Source organism: Seriola lalandi, unplaced genomic scaffold, assembly GCF_002814215.2.
Source record: "Seriola lalandi dorsalis isolate HSWRI2012SDOR001 ecotype SW California unplaced genomic scaffold, Sedor1 jcf7180002052130, whole genome shotgun sequence".
Lineage (NCBI taxonomy): Eukaryota > Metazoa > Chordata > Actinopteri > Carangiformes > Carangidae > Seriola > Seriola lalandi.
This window is the reverse complement of record NW_019522683.1, coordinates 819,452-837,627: the sequence shown is the minus strand read 5'-3', so window position 1 is coordinate 837,627 and position 18,176 is coordinate 819,452. Positions and strand designations below refer to the sequence as shown.

The 18,176-nt window shown below is 39.3% G+C and overlaps 1 protein-coding gene across 4 annotated transcripts; it reads left to right on the top strand.

The window, feature by feature from the left end:
• Positions 1 to 379: 379 nt before the first annotated feature.
• mindy4 (MINDY lysine 48 deubiquitinase 4) lies at positions 380 to 14,140 on the top strand. Of its 4 annotated transcripts, XR_002760378.2 has the most exons (19): positions 380 to 683; positions 987 to 1,106; positions 1,188 to 1,405; positions 1,501 to 1,771; positions 1,858 to 2,102; positions 2,223 to 2,275; positions 2,365 to 2,474; positions 2,573 to 2,689; positions 2,813 to 2,904; positions 3,087 to 3,188; positions 3,392 to 3,455; positions 3,867 to 3,932; positions 4,032 to 4,099; positions 4,211 to 4,274; positions 4,721 to 4,882; positions 5,957 to 6,137; positions 11,199 to 11,309; positions 11,934 to 12,887; positions 13,629 to 13,707. XR_002760378.2 is itself a non-coding variant. In XM_023400075.2 (18 exons), the coding sequence occupies exons 1-17, from the start codon at positions 624 to 626 to the stop codon at positions 11,306 to 11,308; spliced, it is 2,103 nt and encodes a 700-aa protein (XP_023255843.1). In that variant the 5' UTR covers positions 380 to 623; the 3' UTR covers position 11,309; positions 11,934 to 13,273. The 4 variants fall into 4 exon arrangements, 3 of the variants coding, with proteins under 3 accessions (XP_023255843.1, XP_023255844.1, XP_023255842.1); XM_023400075.2 differs by lacking the exon at positions 13,629 to 13,707 and having other exon boundaries at positions 11,934 to 13,273; XM_023400074.2 differs by lacking the exons at positions 11,199 to 11,309; positions 11,934 to 12,887 and adding an exon at positions 13,939 to 14,140 and having other exon boundaries at positions 382 to 683.
• Positions 14,141 to 18,176: the final 4,036 nt, after the last annotated feature.

Genomic DNA, 18,176 nt, shown 5'->3' with positions numbered 1-18,176 from the left:
CACCTCTGCAAGTGCTTGAAGGCCAGACATTTGGATTCAGCCAAATTCTCATCCAGGGCTCCAAAGAGGTTATGCTGTCCATGCTCCTCATAGGTTTCACATAGTACCACTTGTTGCCAGTTCAACCAGTGATTTTCCTTCAAATTTCCATAAAAAAGGTAAAATTCACAGAAATTCATAAGTAAAGAAACAAAGATTATAACAGATTCAGAAAAAAGAAAAACAGAATTTACTGTTAAATTGATATGTCTTTCTACTCCCTCCAGCGCGCTGGGCAGGCAGCAGCATTTAACTTGTTTCAGATGAGCATTTTCATCGGAGACAACAGGTCGCCATATTTGTATACATCATCCACTGACCATATCCGCAGTGGAGATCCGGAGCGACTGATGTCACCATGGAAACGCACATTGGCGAACAACAGATCTGCAAGACTCTCGCAGGTTCACTGATCTCTAGCACACATGGACCGTATCCGTAACGTCCACGGCCCCGTCAACCATAGTGCAGATCTGTGCATCCCATCGCCGCGTTAAGGCTCGCTAGTCGGTCCATTAGCGCCACAGTCAGAACAGCCTCTTGTTGATTATCTATAGTAGAATCAATGAGTCTATGTTCCCATCATGGTTGTTTCAGTTGAAGAGGTTTCTTCGTCCCTTGTGCGGGAATACCTTAGTCGAAAGGTAAGTTAGCTAACGCTAGGTGGTGAACAGGCTTTTCTGTGCAAACCGCTAACATCGCTAGTGTTAGCCTCCGTTCTGCTATGCTAAAGAGTTTATGTCGTTGTTTGTAGAAATCTGTACTGGACCAGATTCAACCAGGAAACCAATGTATAATTTGTGATCCCGTGTATAGTATTTAGCTAGGATGAGGGTCACGTATAATCATGGCAATATGATCATGGAATTTACTTTCGTAGCTGCCAAATGGCTGAAATTCAGGTCAGAGTACGGTATAACGCTGCTCCCGATGATACTGATGTGCAGGGACTTAAGAGGACCATTGCCTGTATGGATGAGGAGAATCCACGCACAGAGACCAGTATCAACAACAGGTCTCACCTGAGGCAGATTCTCAATATGGACGGTCTCTACAGAGAGAATAAGGTCAGTCTTAAGAGCTGGAGTTTGGCAGCTGTGTAAATGAATAACATAAAAACTCTGTAGCTAACACCTCTCTCATTCCAGGTTCAGAGCTCCCCCCTAAAAACATTACTGGAGATTATTGTAAAGCATCACATTTCGGGCCCTAAGAATGACAAAATCACCAGTAGTGACCGTGATCCTCAGCGGTCTGCTACAGCTACCAGCTCACTTACTTCTGCAGTAACACCAACAGCAGTGAATGCCACTAAGACAGAGGGGAGCACAGGAGCCTTTGTTATTAGCAAACCCATCAAATTGAGGTATTTCACAAGCATTGTTTTTAATACATTATTTTGTGCTGTTTTGACTATTTGAAAAATGGTTTGAACTTATACAGGATTTCTGTTTCTCACAGGTCTGATATAAGGGAAACCTCCCCTTCTCAGCCTACATATACCTCATTGTTGCCTGAAACAGACAGTCTCAGCTATAATCAAACAGGTTGCTGGGCCTATCAGTCAGGACACCACAGAGGCTATCCACTGTTGGCCCCTGTCCAGGACAATGAGAGCTTCATGAGAAGAGAGCCAGAAAAAAAGACTCCCATCACTGAGAGCACTCAAAGGAGCAGAACTAATCGAATTAAACGTGGAATGATGGCTGGACCAATAGCTAGTACACCTCAGGTACTGAACTTCTGATGCATTTCTTAAAAACATATTGATCCCATATTCATCAAATTCTTGTCCTTAACTGATTGTTTTCCTTTTAGGAATCAAACAAAAAAAGGCAGAGTCAAAGGGTAGAAGTTCCCCCGCAGCTGCTGAGAAAAGAAGAAGACCACAGGCGATCTAGGGATGGACTTGCAACAACCGGCTTACATGCAAAAAGCTTAGAAAGTAGCCTAACTGAAATGAACTGCGTAGGAGGGAGACAGGAGTTGCGAAGTGGAGAAGAGAGAATGCAGAGTGAAAACAGCTTTGAAAAAGTGCGACAAGCCTCACTGAAGACAAGAAAGTAAAGAGCTTTAAGATGTTGCAATCCACATAATCAGTGACCTCATGGTTCCACACAGTTGAACATGTTTTCAAATTTCAGGATTTTCTTCATAAGTTTGTGTTGTGTCATTTTTCTTAGAGTAAAGACCAGGCCAAATGTAGCTGACTTGGATGTGTCTGAGATGGTGTTAGGTAGGTGCTTTATATGTCTTCGCCTTTTTTGGCAATCAACTTGTTGCCTTGGATTTGTCAAAGCTGATGGTATGTGAATATATTTCCAGATGATATTGATGATGATGAGGAAATGCAAGATCTCTCCAAAGTGTCTTTTCAAAGAACCATCGCAGAGCAAAGCTATGCAGGCTGCCCGATGGACCAACACACTGCCATGGTTAGTGATTTATAGCAGTGTTTCTTGCGAAGTGCTGGGGACAGTTTCTGCAGTTGCCTTTAATTTTTTGTGTGTTTTCTGTTTTTGTTTTTCTCCAGGAACTGAAAGTGGTTCTTCTTGGTTCCAGCCTAAATTGTTTCAGCATTGAGTGGAGAAATCAGGGTTTCACATTCTCAGAAACACATGACCTGAGATACGGAATTGTGCAGAAAAAGGTTGGCTCAACCTTCCTGTCCTGCTAAAGTTCAGGAATCCAGCACACTGATTTTCATACAGTTTATTGAATTGTAGTATTATGCATTATATTCTTATTTTTGTGCATTTCTTTTATTTTCTAGGGTGGTCCTTGTGGAGTTCTGGCATCAATCCAAGCCTTTGTTCTTAAGAAACTGCTGTTTGAAAACATGGAAAACAGTAATGCAGGCCTTCAGTATGTTATCCTTCAATTCAGAGCTTTGACCTACTGTAGTCACTTGAATGCTTTTCACAGCCATTAATTCACATCAAGGAGTCCTTTGTAGCTACTGCTATGTATTGACCCCTGCACTTTGGTATTAACTGTATTATCACCCCAGACAACCTGCTTTTACCCAAATGCAACTTTGTTCTTAGGAGGTTAAGACCTTTCAGCAATACCAGAAGAAAGTGTCTTGTTTTAGCTGTGGCTGAAATCCTGTGGAGGGCTGGTGAGGAAAAACAAGCCACAATTGCAATGTAAGATCTTACTATTTAATCCAGTACATCCAGATCTCACACAATTGCTTAGTTAAATTGAGCTTAGATTGCATTTAGAAGCCAAGACTTCAAGCACCATCCCTATCTTTATCTGCACCTGTCAGGCTCCTTCATCTCAGAATTACTTGACAAATCTACTGGAGCATTGATTAACCCTATTTTTTTTTTATTTCTTCAAACAGAAGTTCAGGAAGAAATCATTTCACCCCAACAGGACACTACAAATCTGAAGGAGTGCTTGAAAAGGTATAGACATGCCACTGCATACACACCTGCCAAAATGTATGTATTGTAGTACAGTTACAGTCAAGTGTGCCAAATAGAATTAACACTTATATTTCAGCTGGATGCAGCAGCAACTCTATCAGACTTCAACTGTTCTGTAATCAGGCTTTTTACAGGGTTAGATTTTTAGAATATCACCATGTCTAAAATATTATTGCAGAAACTGATATATAACCATATTTGAATTTGCAAAAATCAAATTGCACATTGGATATTATCTTTGTTGTTCTTATTTGTAATGATTTGGTGTAGCTTTGTAAATAAATCATTTACAAATTAACATTTTACTTTTTATCTTTGACTCTACTGGTGATGTCTAATTGAGAGAAAAGCTGTTATTTTCAATGCACTTTTTAAAAAAAATTTTTATAGATAAAATGTTTCACTGTGGATAATATCAAGGACCTGCAGTTGTTTCTGGAGCAGCACATTGAGCAGGTGAGAGACTCACTATCATCTTCTGCATTTTCACTTTGCTTGTCAGATTTACAATAGATTGCCAGCTTTTCTGTTCCAATCTATCTTTTTTTCGCACAGTTCGAGACCGGTGGGTTAGGATGCATTCTGCTGACCATATCTGCCATTCTCTCTCGATCTATTGAAAAGTAAGCAGAGCCTTTTTAAAACCATTACTCAAGAAAATGTGCAGTATACATCGCTATGAGCCGGATGATGAAACAACCATTGTTAAATTTGCTTTCTCTTTTTTTCTGAAGAATAAGAGAGGATATGGACGTGCCCACCACCACACTCATTGCAGCCCATGGTTACTGCACTCAGGTTTGATGCAAATCAAATAGGTTAGGAGCACTGGGGATTGTGTTTGTTTGTGACTCAGATAATAATAAATCTAAAGAAACTGCTCTGGGTGCCACTGGTTTATGATTTCATCATGTTGAAATAAAGTTGTTTTAAGTGTTAACAGCATAAATTTGCTTGTATTTCTCCAAGTCAGTTGCTTTTATAAAGCTTTCAAGAGTTGCGTCAAAGCTATGTCATCTCTATAATTCAACAACTGCAAATAATTGTCACTGAAAAATTAAACCAAACATTTAAAAATGTGCTGTGATCAAGTAACAGATGTGCACACAGGACGTAGAATGTGTTGATGGCACAACAACAGATGAATCTCAGTGAAACACACAAAAATATTATTGCACTGATACTACGCAATATACAAAATTTATTCTGGTACTAACATTCCTTTTTTTGTTTGTTTTCACCAGGAGCTGGTCAACTTGTTGCTCTGTGGCAGAGCAGTTTCTAATGTCTTTGACAATGACATGGAGTTAGACTCAGGCAATGGCAACATGACTCTACTCAAGGGAATCAAAGGCCACTGTGACGTTGGCCTGCTGTCCTTGTTCGAACATTATAACATCTGTAAGGTGAGCAAAATTGCTGGCTGACTCTCTGGTTCCCTGCCACTGGCAGATCAGATACTAGTCAGATTCAGGTTAAAACACAAGTCCTCAGGGGGCAGTCTTTACTGTAATTAGGGGCACATCTGTGCTGCTAACGGCACAGATGTGCCCATAATCACAGAGAAGAATGTTTTTAAGACTATTTTGGGATTTATATGTTAGTTAACAACACATACACAGCCTGAAAATACCCACTTCAAAGTGGTTCACATGCATGAGAAAAGGATCACTGAGGCGCATAATTGTAGATTATAATCAGAAGGTTAATAATCACATCATGGACATGTGAAAATGTTTTGACGAGTTTGATGTGTGGAAAAATAGAGTAGTAGTTAAAAAAAATATCTGCCGTCAAGAAACACTGATTAATTGCAGATTTTGCCCTGACGTTTCTAATTATTGAGTCCTCAAGATGTTATTCAATTGGAATTGGATAAAACACCCAACGTTCAAAAACTTGAACTAACTCAGAGAGACTAGATACTTGGTGGCGTGTACCAGAACCTGAAATAGAGAAGAAGTAGTGTCATTGACCTTGTACAAACTTTAACGGCAGACAGGGGAACCAATGTGTGAATGTGGTTTTTTTTGTACTGTTTTAATTTCTCTCCACTCCCACTCTGGTAGCAGCAAGGCGTATTTAACAGTTTAACACCAGTATCCTTTATCACACTGAAATACAGAACAGTAGCAAGACATCATCCTAATTGGTCTTTTTCACAGAAGACATTTGACATGTCACAGCAGGAAAAACACAGGTATAGATAATATAATTGATGATGCCTGAATTCCGTTTAGCTGCTTGTTTTCATGGTCCTTGTAATTGAATACTGACTCACTGCCACACTGTCATAGTTCACTGCAACACATTCTTTTGTGAAAAAGACATATGACACTTCCGTATGACTGGAGAAAATATGTGTACTATGGCTTCATGATACTATATGACTGATGTGAGTAGATGAAACTCTCGAAATGATTTTACCTAACATACTAATACGAGTTTGTTCTTTTGTGTTCTATTTTCTTCTATCTAAGGTAGGAGCTTACCTGAAGACTCCCTATTACCCCATCTGGGTGGTATGCAGTGAAAGCCACTTCAGTGTGCTGTTTGGCCTGCAGAGGGAGCTGTTGACCAATCCAGACAAAGGTCTGGAGTTTGACCTCTATTATTATGACGGACTGGCCAATCAACAGGAGGAGATCCGCCTCACTGTCTGTATGTAACATCACTTGTCCCACATTCTCAGTGCGTGTGTACATTGTTTTTTAATGTTGTTTCTTATAATCCCCTCACCTCCCCTCACTGAATGACCACTCAGAAAAATGTGCATTGGGATTTGGGTATAACTTCTGTAATTCAGGGTTTTTACGGGCATGAAAAACCTGGAAAAATTACGGAATTTGGAGCCAAGACTTTGGTGCATGCTAGTTTGTGGCAAGCCACAAATGCCTTCAATCATGCATAACTTTAGGCCTTAATAAATTTTAAACAGGTGAGTTATATAAAACATTCTCCTCCCTACAGTTTTCATGAAGCAGTTAATTATCTATAGAGACCAAAACCAAGCTGTAGACATTTATTTCTGGGCATTTTAACATTGGAGTCTATAGGGATTGACTCACTTTTGGAGCCAGCCTCAAGTGGTCATTCGAGGAACTGCATTTTTTGGCACTTCCATGTTGGCTTCATTTTCCAGCCCTGGAGGTTACCGCCACTTGTTTGAGATTGACTGAGAAGAATCTATATTGGTTAAACTATACTTAAATGTTCCAGGAAGATCAATCACAACAATTGTTGTTGTTCTCTGCGTGGGTTAACACAACGGACTAAGGTAAATTTGCACAATGCAAGGAAAATGCAGATTTAATAATGGCTGGCTCCACTTGGACAAGTATAAGACATGGCATGAGAAAGACCAGGACCCAGGACATGGAAAATGTGGACTGTCCTGTAAAATGTTTGACATTTTTAACATAGGAGAGGCAATGCTAGCTTGGAGCTAAGCACCAAGCTGCTGCTGTGTGTGAATCAACTCTCATCTCCATCACCAGCTTTTTCACCTCAGTTATTAGGCATGTTAATTTTGAATTTTTTTTCTGACTTCTTGCTGACGCTCATTAACCGACCATTAACTGTAAAATGTACTGTTTAGAATAGACAAGTGTTCCTGGATAAGCAACATCCTGCTTATCCAGGAACGCATAAAAAGCCATATGTTATAAATTCATGAGGTTAGTATAAAGATCAGCTCTATGTGTAATTAAAAGAAGAGCAGAGAAGCAGAATCACTTGTTGACTGGCGCAGAGAGATGCACTTCTGCATCTTCTGCAACCTTTAAGAATTTCATCCATGACGAATCTACGAAGGCCTCTGTCAAAGAAATAAGATAAGACCAGGGCACAGGCGGACTGGCCATGGCTAGCTGGCTCAAATCCTAGTTGGCCGGTGCGTCATCAATGCATATGGTTTTTTTTCGATACTTTAGACAAAGTCAGTTTCTTAAAACAAGGAGTTAGTCCTTATGTACATATATATGAGCACTTATGTTCACCACATGCAAATCTGGCAGCTATCTAGTTGGTGGGGATCATGGCCTGAAAAAGCTGGCTTGGCTCCTTACATGACTTATGGAAGGAATGGAGGAATAATGAGAATTAGCCACCTTTAGCTCCCAAGTACCCCTGCTTTTAGAGCTTAAAAACACACACACACACACACATACACATACACATACACATACACACACACACAAAAGCCGCCGTCATCCTTCGGTAGCAAATGTTGCTACCAGATCTGCCAGGCCCAAATACCTTCTGACCTCTTGTCCTACAGAGATTTGACCCAGCCCTGAAAGCCTTTCCTGGCTTCAGGTATGAGAAGTTTCTCTTGCCAGATGCAACAGTGACAGAAAGACTTAACAGGAGCAACAGCAACACTGAGATTCTCAAGGACATCTAGAAGTTCCACCTTGTCAGTCCAACATCTCTCTTTGGGAGACAGACACATTATAAGGGAATATGTGGCTAGCTGCCCTGACCTCCATCATCATCATCATCTCCTCTCAAACAGTGTCATCCATAATTTTTAAAATATTTTTCAAGACTGCTTCTCAACCCTTCCAGACTTAATTGCCTCTGTCAATTCCTGTTTGGAGACACAGGTTGTAAATATACTCCATCTTTAAGAACATAATAGTGATGCTGCTAAGGGCAGTATGCACCATTGGAAGAAAAAATTCCTGACTGAAGAGGTCATCTAGTGTAGACAGTGTTTCTTCTCAGCCCTCATATAGAAACTGCCTTGATGTTCTTGGTGTTCTCTTTTCGGGAAGCTTCATGTCAATTCCTCTTGTTTCTGTTTGGCAGAAGTTAAGCCCATTGTCCCAGAAGTCTGTAAGGTAGTTCTTGATTCATCCAAGTTCTGTTTTTAGTGTTTAGATGGAAACAGTGGGTCTTTGTAATGCTTTGTTTGCATGGTTGATCTGGTATGAGGACATTGCCTCAGAGTCCCTCTTTTCAACAGTAAATTCCTTCAGTACTGAGAGTGCTTGTACCATCTCTGTCATCTGGTACAGCACAACCTTCACACTGTCGATCCTCGCCTCCCATCATGTCACTGATGCTGATTTCACTGGTCCTGAGGTCCTTGACATGTTGTTGCAGAACTAAAAAGGTTGTCTCTGCCAAAGATGGACATGGACAGCACCGAAGCTTCTGCTACATCTGCCACGAGATTCAGAGTGTGACAGCTGCAGGGAACACGCAATGCCTTGTTGTTCAACTGCATTATTCTTGCCTGAACCCCCGTTTGTGTCCCATCGTGTTGCTCCCACTGTCGTAGGACTGGCCACAACTGTCTGAAATATTTAGGTTGTACTATTCTGGCTTTTCCAGAAGCATGTCAAAAAGGCAGTTCTGTTTTGTACATCAAGAACAATACAGTGACCAATACTCTCATTATAGATGTCATGCTGATGTAATGCACTTTGGTTTCCTGTTTCTGGATTCTTCGCACATGCCCTATAATGACTGGATTGAATTTTACATTAATTCAATCTGTGCTAAAAAGTTTCCATTGTGTTTGTCAAACAGATCATTTTTATGGCCCCTTAGAGCTTGGTTCCTTTCAGCTAGATGCCTTATGATGGTGATGATTCTTCTGACGACACCCTTCCAGTACTCCACCTCATGCCGCATCAAGTCTTGTTGGACTTGATCGATTGCTGTCCTGCTTTCCAATCTCTTTTGCAAGTCATGCCAGCATCTCATGTTGTCTGCATGTGGTTTTGAGAACTCATGCTCTTTAAGCTGACACCCTAAATTCTTCCAGCTGCTGAACCTTTTGTGAGTGCATTTTCACGGCATCTGCTTTTACAGAGTAGAGCAGCTATGACCCAAGAGTCTTTTCCCCATTTATTCATATTTCTGTTCTAATGATCTCTTGCTCTTCATGGATTCTCATCCATATGTTTTAGGAAACTTCAGGTCAGTAACCTGAATGAGACCTTTCCTGACAAGAAAACAATGCTCTGCATCTGGTATCTTACTAGGCCATTCTGCAGGGTCATCAGATATTGTACATGTTCCAATTCCCTCTGAGCCCTTGGTGGTGGTGCTGCTGATGCTAGCGCTGGGGGGGCAGGCTTTCCTCGTTATCGTGTTGAGGCAGATGATCCTCTTCCATCACAGTTAGATGATCCTCTTCTACCATACAAACATCCCCTGTCAGAGACAAAGTTAAATACATAAGCACAAACACAGTGAGAAAGAGAGGTATGAGTGTGTTTAAATGCATGAACTTGTTTATCTGCTGTGTTGGATGGTGTGAGTGTATTTTTTGCATAATTTCACAGAGTTATATTGTATTGTAAACACTTTGTATTGTAAAATGTTCATTTGACATCTCAATGAAGCTCCATTTGAAAATTTTTCCTAACATGGCAATGATGTGTCAATGTCAGTTTATTGGAGGAGAATTAGAACCTAATCAGACAGGATACACTTTTTTCGAGTGATCGGCAGGTTTTTCCATTTTTTTTCTATAGACAATAAGCATTTTGTGCACTTCTTATGCATCCCTGGGCTCCTCGCCTTTGAGACCGATCATCATCCAGGTGAAGCTTCTGGACCAGCTGGTGGCACTCCCTGTGATTTTTTTTTTCTTTTTCTGAGGGTCTCATATACCCACATGGATCTCTGTGTCCCTGTCCAGCATATTGGCTGAGAACAACTTCTCAACTTCAATCGGAGCCAGAGCAAGCGCTCTCTGCCTGTAGCCTATATATTTAAATTACATGTACAGACCTGTGAGTTTACTTCACAACAAAATAACACTTCAACAATATGTGCATTTTGGTGCACCTCCAGTTTTACAACCTGCAAAAGGTGCTCAATCTGATTGGGGCCTGATGCTTATCATGTTCATCTTGTGCTGTACGCTCTCCCTCATCATGGATGGTATATTGTGATTGTGTGGAAGTTGCTTACGGTTACACCTAACCTTCAGTGTCCTGTGAGGGAGGAACTACGGGAAACCAGGGAGAAGCGGCTGTGTTTTGTTTTTTTAAGTGCCTCTTAAATGAAAAATTTTCGATACAAAAACGGCAAGAATCATTTACCGACATGCTACCTAGCTTTCAAAGCTCCTTAGACTGCAGCTTTTCATTGCGTTTCCTCTTTGGCACTCTTCTACTACATCATATGATAGACAGATGATTCATCCAATCACCTGCCAAGTATGATTTTTTTGAAAGTATCTGCCCTTTTCCAACTGTTTCCAACAAAGCTCTCCCAGATGGTTGTGTGTAACAAACCATCTGGTGCGTCAGGTTGTCAGTTCAGGATATTGCTGAGAAAATGAAAGCCTTGCTTTCAGAGATCACAGTCACAAATCTCGTCCAAATCTCCCAGAAGCAAATGCAGAATGATGTGGGGAAGTCTCTGATAAACATCAGTTTGTGCAGGTTGCACAACACAGCTACATTGCATCCAGAGATGGATGTAAATCCGTGGATGGGAAGAGTCTGGCTGTTCCACGATTGACCTGCCCAGCACACGGATTTTATGACGGCGACTGGATGTAGCACACTCACGCTTTAGTTTTGCGAATACCGGTGGATTGAGAATATCAACGTATCAAAAAAAGGATTGCTGCCCTGGCCACATGTCAAGCACTACATCAAGATGGTAGGGGAGGTGAACTATCCAATCCAAAAGTGAAGTCATTTGAGGAGGTGAAAATCCGCTGTGTTGATCTTCTCTTCTCTTTTCTGAAAGTGGGGATATCTAATAGCATTGCAAGAGAAATCAACCCCTTCCTCACCATGTATCAGGCATACCAGCCCATGCTGCTCTTCTTCTCTGAGGACATGCACAAACCAATTTAAGGTAAGGACAATGGTGGGATTGCTAATATTTTATTTTACAGTCTATTAGAAACACACACAAATGTATAACAGCTCCAGAGCAAAAGTACAATAGGTTAATAAAACACCATAAGGCTGGCACAACAGGCATAAACAGTCACAGCCAATTTAACAGCATTGTTGTCCATCACATGTTTAGGTTTGGTTTTTATTTGTACATAATTTCTGGAAAAACAATTGGTAAGTTTTATTGATGTCTTAATGGATACAATACAACAATAAGCACAGAGAAAAATTATCCAACCATAACAATGTGGAAGCCACACAAATTTTTTGCCTCTACAAGGAATACGTGACACTCATTATAATGTAGGATAAAGATAATGTGTATATCTTACATAAGACATTATGTATTTAATTTTAAAAGACTAAAATTAAATAAATGATTATTTAATGCACATACTTGAATCAGCATACAGCACTGTAGTTTGTATCACCTAAGCTATGAATGTGTAATTTCACTCATTTGGTGTATTTAACTGAAATTAATGGGAAATACATTTGACCTATGGTTTGTAAATTTGACAATATGACTGATCAAACTGAAACAAAAAATGCCCTTCATTTTCATTTTCATCATTTACAGGGCTCATCATTTACAGGACTAAATTTCTGAAGGAGAAGCACCTGCAAGAGGCCACATCCATGCTCAGCTCCCCCATGTCCCTTTTCAGCACAGCAGTCTGCACAAGGACAGTTCTCAGATTGATACTTGAATACTGATTTGCAGCAGAAGCCCGGTCTTCCTAGAACATTCCAGAGAGGCAGAGACTGGCAATCAAGATGGAGTGCAAGATACTCTTGATCACACTTCTTGAGAAGTTCCTGAAAAAGGCTCCAGTGCATCCCACAGGAGTGAGAAACATGCAGTGCCTTGTCCCAAGATGCATGGCTGAATTTATGGAACTGTGTGTATGTCAGATGAGAAGAATGCTGCACTTGCTTGTTGAAGCTAAACACATAGATGAGGCAATGTGTGATGATGTCCTCAGAGAGTTTAGGGAGTTTTGTGATTCAGCTGCTCCTGAGGCTAAATTCAGGGAATTTGACCCCAAAACAGATCGTGTGGACAGAGAAAATGAGGACAAAACCATCATTTTCCAGAATAGCATGTGGTGAAGATTCTACTTGTCTTGTCACATGGACAGGCCACTGTGAAGAGGGGATTTTCCATTCACAAAGCCTTGACGTGTAGCTCAGAGGCTCATTGTTGACCACATCAGGTCTTTTGGGGGCATGGTAGAGATCATGAAAGAGCTGCTCCTTTCAGCTGCAGGAGCCAGGCAGTACCATGGCTACCTGGATGGAGAAGGAAAAAGAAAGAACATAAAGCTGTTGACTCGAAGAGAAAGGCCTTCGCAGATGAGCTTGATGATTTGAAAAATAAAAGGGCTAGGATGAATGCTCACATTTGTGCCTTTGAGAAATTTGTGGAATACACTGAGAAAGTAGAAGCTAAGAACAAACTGACCTTCATCACCTCAACAGTTTCTGCTGAACTCAAGAAGAAAAGAAAGCATCTCTGCTGAAGAATGAAAAGGTGTATTGATGAGAAGCTTGTAGATATGAAAACATAAACTGTGTGGATTGTTGTTTGTGGGGTTCAAACAGGCAAGGTTATCTTCTGTTGATGCTCAGTTAGATTAATGGTAAAAAGGAGGCATTGTTGGTTTAAAATCTTCTTAGTTACAAAATCTTGTATTCCAAAATACAGTTTCTCTCTGACACTGCTGCCTTCTGAAGTTAATGTCAGTGTTACAGGACTCTTTTATATACTTATTTATTTTTCAAACATCGTTGTCTCCTGGTCATTTATCTTAATTAAAGGGTTACACAATGGAGTTCTCTGGGTTTGGCACATTTTATTCTGTAAACATCTTACTGGTGTGTCAGTGTTACTTAAATAAATGTTTATTTTGTATAAAACCATGTAGCTTTCATTAATTTTATTTAAGATGTACTGTGGTAAATTTTGATATTTATTTTTTTTATTATTTTTCATGTACACACAGGCGTTTCAGTGAATGCAGGGTCATGAAAATTTTCCTGAAAGTCATGGAAATTTATTGGTAAAATGTGTATGAACCCTAGTGATTATGATCTAGTTCAAGCCATTCTGACTAGATGTTAATACACATTTATTCTTTCTCATTTCTTATTTTCATGGCCATCTGAATTATCTGAATCTTTCCCATGTTGATTTCCGAGTAGCATTTAGTTATTTTGCTGTTGCACTAATTGTAAGTATGCCTCAACTGAAAATGTTGTTTTTCCTTTGTAGCTGTTGGAAAATTGGCCATGAGCTGCCAGGATGTTGACACTGATCTCGTTCCTCCACTGGAGCACTGCATCCGAACAAGGTAACACATGGACATACTCCCACATGCAGTGATATGTACCTCTGGAGAATAACCATAAGATGTTTTGACATTTATAGGTTTTTTTTGGGGGGGGGGCTATCAAGGGTACTCATATTCACTGCATTCTATAAAGACTGTTTTAAGTTGTAAAAATATCAGTCATATAGTTTGTACCTGGGTCAGCCATATATGCATTAAAGATGATTTTTTTGTTGTTTTCTTTTTTTTTAGATGGACAGATGCATTTGTCAACTGGAATGACACAGAACCTATTCTCTGACTGATCAGATTATTGTTATTGATGTTATACTCATTATGGCTTGGGCCATTAAACAACAACAAACACTTTGCATAACCAATATATATATATATATTTACATGTGTGTATATGTGATGAAGTTTTCCTCAGATATGATATATATATATATACATATATACATATATATATGTGTGTGTATATGTATGTGTGTATATATATATATATATATATATATATACATACATACACATATATACACATATATATGTGTATATATATATATATATATATATATATATATATATATATATATGTATGTCAGCGTTACAATTGTTTTCTCTTGCAAGTGAGGCACAGTGTTGTAAAAATTTGACTTTGTCCTGCCATTTCTTTACATGACACAATGGCCTAGATGTTACCTATAACACAATGTATATGCAGCTGGAAGGGTTTTGGCCTTAACCAGGACATGGCATATTGCTGTCTTTTAGCCATAAAGTCTCATGCTGTTGCCTACACATCGATATTTAAGAGAATGGAATAATCTTGTTTTTTGAAAGTTTTAGCAATAATATGTGAACATAAACAGGCTTGGATGGAAACTATTATATGTTGCCTGTGAAATGTATATTGGTGCAAGATACAGTATTGACCATAGTGGCCTTTCACTCTCTACCTGTACACACATTAAATGAATATGATTTCCCTTGCTTGCTTAATTGCTTAATGAAATGAATGTGATATTTTAATTTTAAAGAAATGCTGGAAAAATGACCAAAAATGTAAGATAAACGTACTTTCTTAAATATTTTCACACCAAATTTCACATGCTAATTATAAACTTATTGTACAGTTTGGTTTTCAAATGACCAAACAGCAAATTGCCTTTTATTACATGTGCACACTTGAAATTAGGTAATCTATTAGGTTGTATTGTGGTTGTTGTATTGCTCCAATTATAATTCATATGTGCTGTATGAAAATGACATTACATAAATACTGAGTGGTGTGTGCGTGCGTGTGTCAAAGAGACAGACGTGGTAAAGGCTCTCGATATGTGTGTTAGTGAGTGTGACATTGAATATTATACTACATTGCTGATAATTGCCTTGATGAATTTTCACTTTTGACAAACCTCTCATCTGGAACAGATAATAAAATAACTCAACACCTCAACTGTCTCAACATAGTGATGGTTGTTCTGTGTAACTGTCTTGCATCTCTGCATCCCTGTGGCTTTAAAAACCCTTTTTTTTCATGAAGCTGCTTTTGCCTGCCAAATATAGAACATGATGAAAAGTATTGAAAATATAATTAAACATTCTTGATTGATTGATTAAAGTTACTGTACAAACATTTTATTATGCAACTTAAGCATAGTTATACTATTGTTGGGAAAAGATTGAAAGTCTGTATGCTTCTGCAACCATTGTCATCCACACCAAGTTGTCAGTTTATTAGGAACACCTAGCTAAAAATAATGTCTAATATGCCAGTCCTGCAATAAATCCTACAGTCATGAAGGTTATAATGTTCAGTTTTTTTTTTGAAACCTTACCTTTACCTTCATGATCATTTGAGGCTGTAGTCTGTGTTCTGTTGTACTGTATATACAAAGAGTTGTTTCTGTTATTTACAGTAGCTTACCCTTGTTGATATAAATGGGGCTGATCAAATAAACTGGCTATTGAGTAGTCTGCACAAACTTAAATTGTAGTTATCTAAAAGTAAAATAAATCCTAAATTATTAAATGCAACTTGTAGGAAAATAATGTACTGGCATTATAGATTACTTGCAGCATGGGGATGGTGTCACATTGCTAATTTTAATCTTAGGCATGAGTTACAGGATGATGAATGCAACAATATATAAATTACCAGCCTGGTGATACAGATGAACAAATCACTTTCATAAAAATAACTTTCTTTGTGCTGCAATGTATATTTGAGGCATTTATTTTTACCTCATTTGATAAATGAACATTTATTCAAATTCAAAGCTAATTGTGAATTAACTTAACTATGTGACATGTCAGGGTAAAAAACAGATTCATTTGAAAGATGCCTTGCAGTTAATCAGTGTCTTCATTATTAGCCATGGCAGGATTCAGAGCACACACAGTGTGGGGCATGCAGAGGGGGTGGCAGGCAGACCTGTGCCAACACCTCCAGCACATGGGATCAAAGACACTGCATCTGGCGCACAGACAGAGATGCAGCAACTCACTTCCCATCAAACTGCCTTGCGTAACGTAGACCGGAGTCTATATAATGACTTGGAAGTGCAGCGTATGGGTCAACACATCCAAACCATCTTGGCAACTGCACACAATGAAACAATAGAAGCTCCTTTCTTTATTAGATCTGTCAAAGTCACTCACATCCATTTGATTTTCATTTTGGCACGCTGGAAATGTTGGAGAAGAGCTCACTGTGATGATGACAATTCATTCATCTTTCAACTGTCAAATTCCTAATGAAGGCTGTATTATCTCAATGTATATTATTGTTGACTCATGTAGGGATTTATGCACTCTAAAAAAGACATTGGAAGATCCATGAATTAATCATGAGATATGGAGTGAATCAATGAGCCCTCTACAACAATTTTACAGCCATCAAGGCTACTGCGAACACTATAAATAAGGTGGTTTGCTTGAAAGAGGCCTTGGGGTCTCAGAAATCGGATTAGTGTTTACTTTTGCCACAAAATTCTTCTGTGGATGGGGGTAGTTTGATATACGTCATAAGGAACCATGTTTAGGTTTGAGGTTATATTCTAGTCATAATCTACCCTGAATAGTTGGTGCATGAAATAGTTTAATAAATGCCAAGAGGCTAACCAAATTACAAATGTGTGAATGATTTAAAAGCCAATTAAAGACAAGAATCAGAAGAATCCATTGACTTGGTGAGCTGGTATCAGCTCAGAACTGGGGTTTGCTTACAAGGTCTAAAGTCTGCTTTAAGACTGGTGTTACTGTCAGTCCTAATCACAGCCTCCTCTTACAGAATAAAGCAAATTTGTAATTCTGTCCCTTATTCTGTCTGTTTCAAAGAACAGTGGCTTGTAGTTAAAACATTAAGGTGTTTCTTCTCTCTGCTGCTGAGCTTTAGAGCAGCAGGGTGCAGTCTGACAGGAAGGAAATGGCTCGGCTTTGGTCTCTATTTACTATTTATTGCACCAGCATTTCTCAGAGGTATCGGGGGAGGGATTTGGTGCCTGTGTGTAATTGAGTTAGAGCCCTCCCACACGCTGTCCCCAGTGCATCTTCTGTCTCCTCTCCTAATCTGTGCTGTTTGTCTCCAGATAAGTGATATCCTCCTCAGATTAGGATCTAGTGTCCCTGCCCTGCCCACCCGAAGGGAAAGGGATCCCCAGTCCGTCCCCATGAGGTAGAAGCTGTATTTTTAGCTGCCTAATCCTTTTATAGCTTGAGCAGAAAGCTTGATCACCCTTTTCCATTAATTGTGTCAGGTAATCATGATATAGTATGCCAGAGAGGAGGCTTTTCAACTGTGTCTTACAATCAGTTTTTGGTCGTTATTTGGTTTTGCAGTTTTGACGATATTCAGGAATTTGGTGGAGTATAAATTTCTAAGCTGGACTCTTGTGTTCCAGAAGAAGCTGTGATTTGTGGAAGAGAGGAAATCACACATTTTATGGCCCTTCAGAACAAGACCATCTCATATCAAATTTAGAACAATGCATGGATCGAGAGCACAATCACAATGATGAGATCTGTACATCAAGAAAATATGTCCTTTCAATGCAATTTCAGTTCACAACCTTTTGAACTGGCGGCCTCTGTGGATGATTTTTTAATGATCCCACAACAAGCCAAACTTTCTTGAATAATGCATGATCCAATGTAACAAAATGTTCCTGCTGAGTCTGTAGAGACATACTGGCGTGAGAACTGAGCTGTTGTAATCTTTGGCTTAGCGTATGTTTTCTTCAGAACCTAGTCTATCAGCATCCCTATGCGTGCATGGCTCAATATTTATTTCACTACCCAAATAAAAACAGCAGACAATCACTGTAAGTATTCCCCAGGCACGTATTTCAGTATAATCGGATACAACATGACAAGAGGAAGAATGTTGTATCCTGTTTATTTTTGTCAGGATTTTACAACACTGTTACTGTAAGGGTAGTTAATTTAAAGCCCTTGCAGAAATACACAATGATCAATTAGTTCCATTAAAT

Bases quoted from the DNA above. Each gene is read 5' to 3' on its own strand.
- mindy4 (XM_023400074.2), top strand. From the start codon at position 624: ATGGTTGTTTCAGTTGAAGAGGTTTCTTCGTCCCTTGTGCGGGAATAC. The intron at 3,189-3,391 runs GTAAGATCTTAC...TTCTTCAAACAG, and splicing joins AAACAAGCCACAATTGCAAT to AAGTTCAGGAAGAAATCATT. The intron at 6,138-13,628 runs GTATGTAACATC...TTTCCTTTGTAG, and splicing joins GGAGATCCGCCTCACTGTCT to CTGTTGGAAAATTGGCCATG.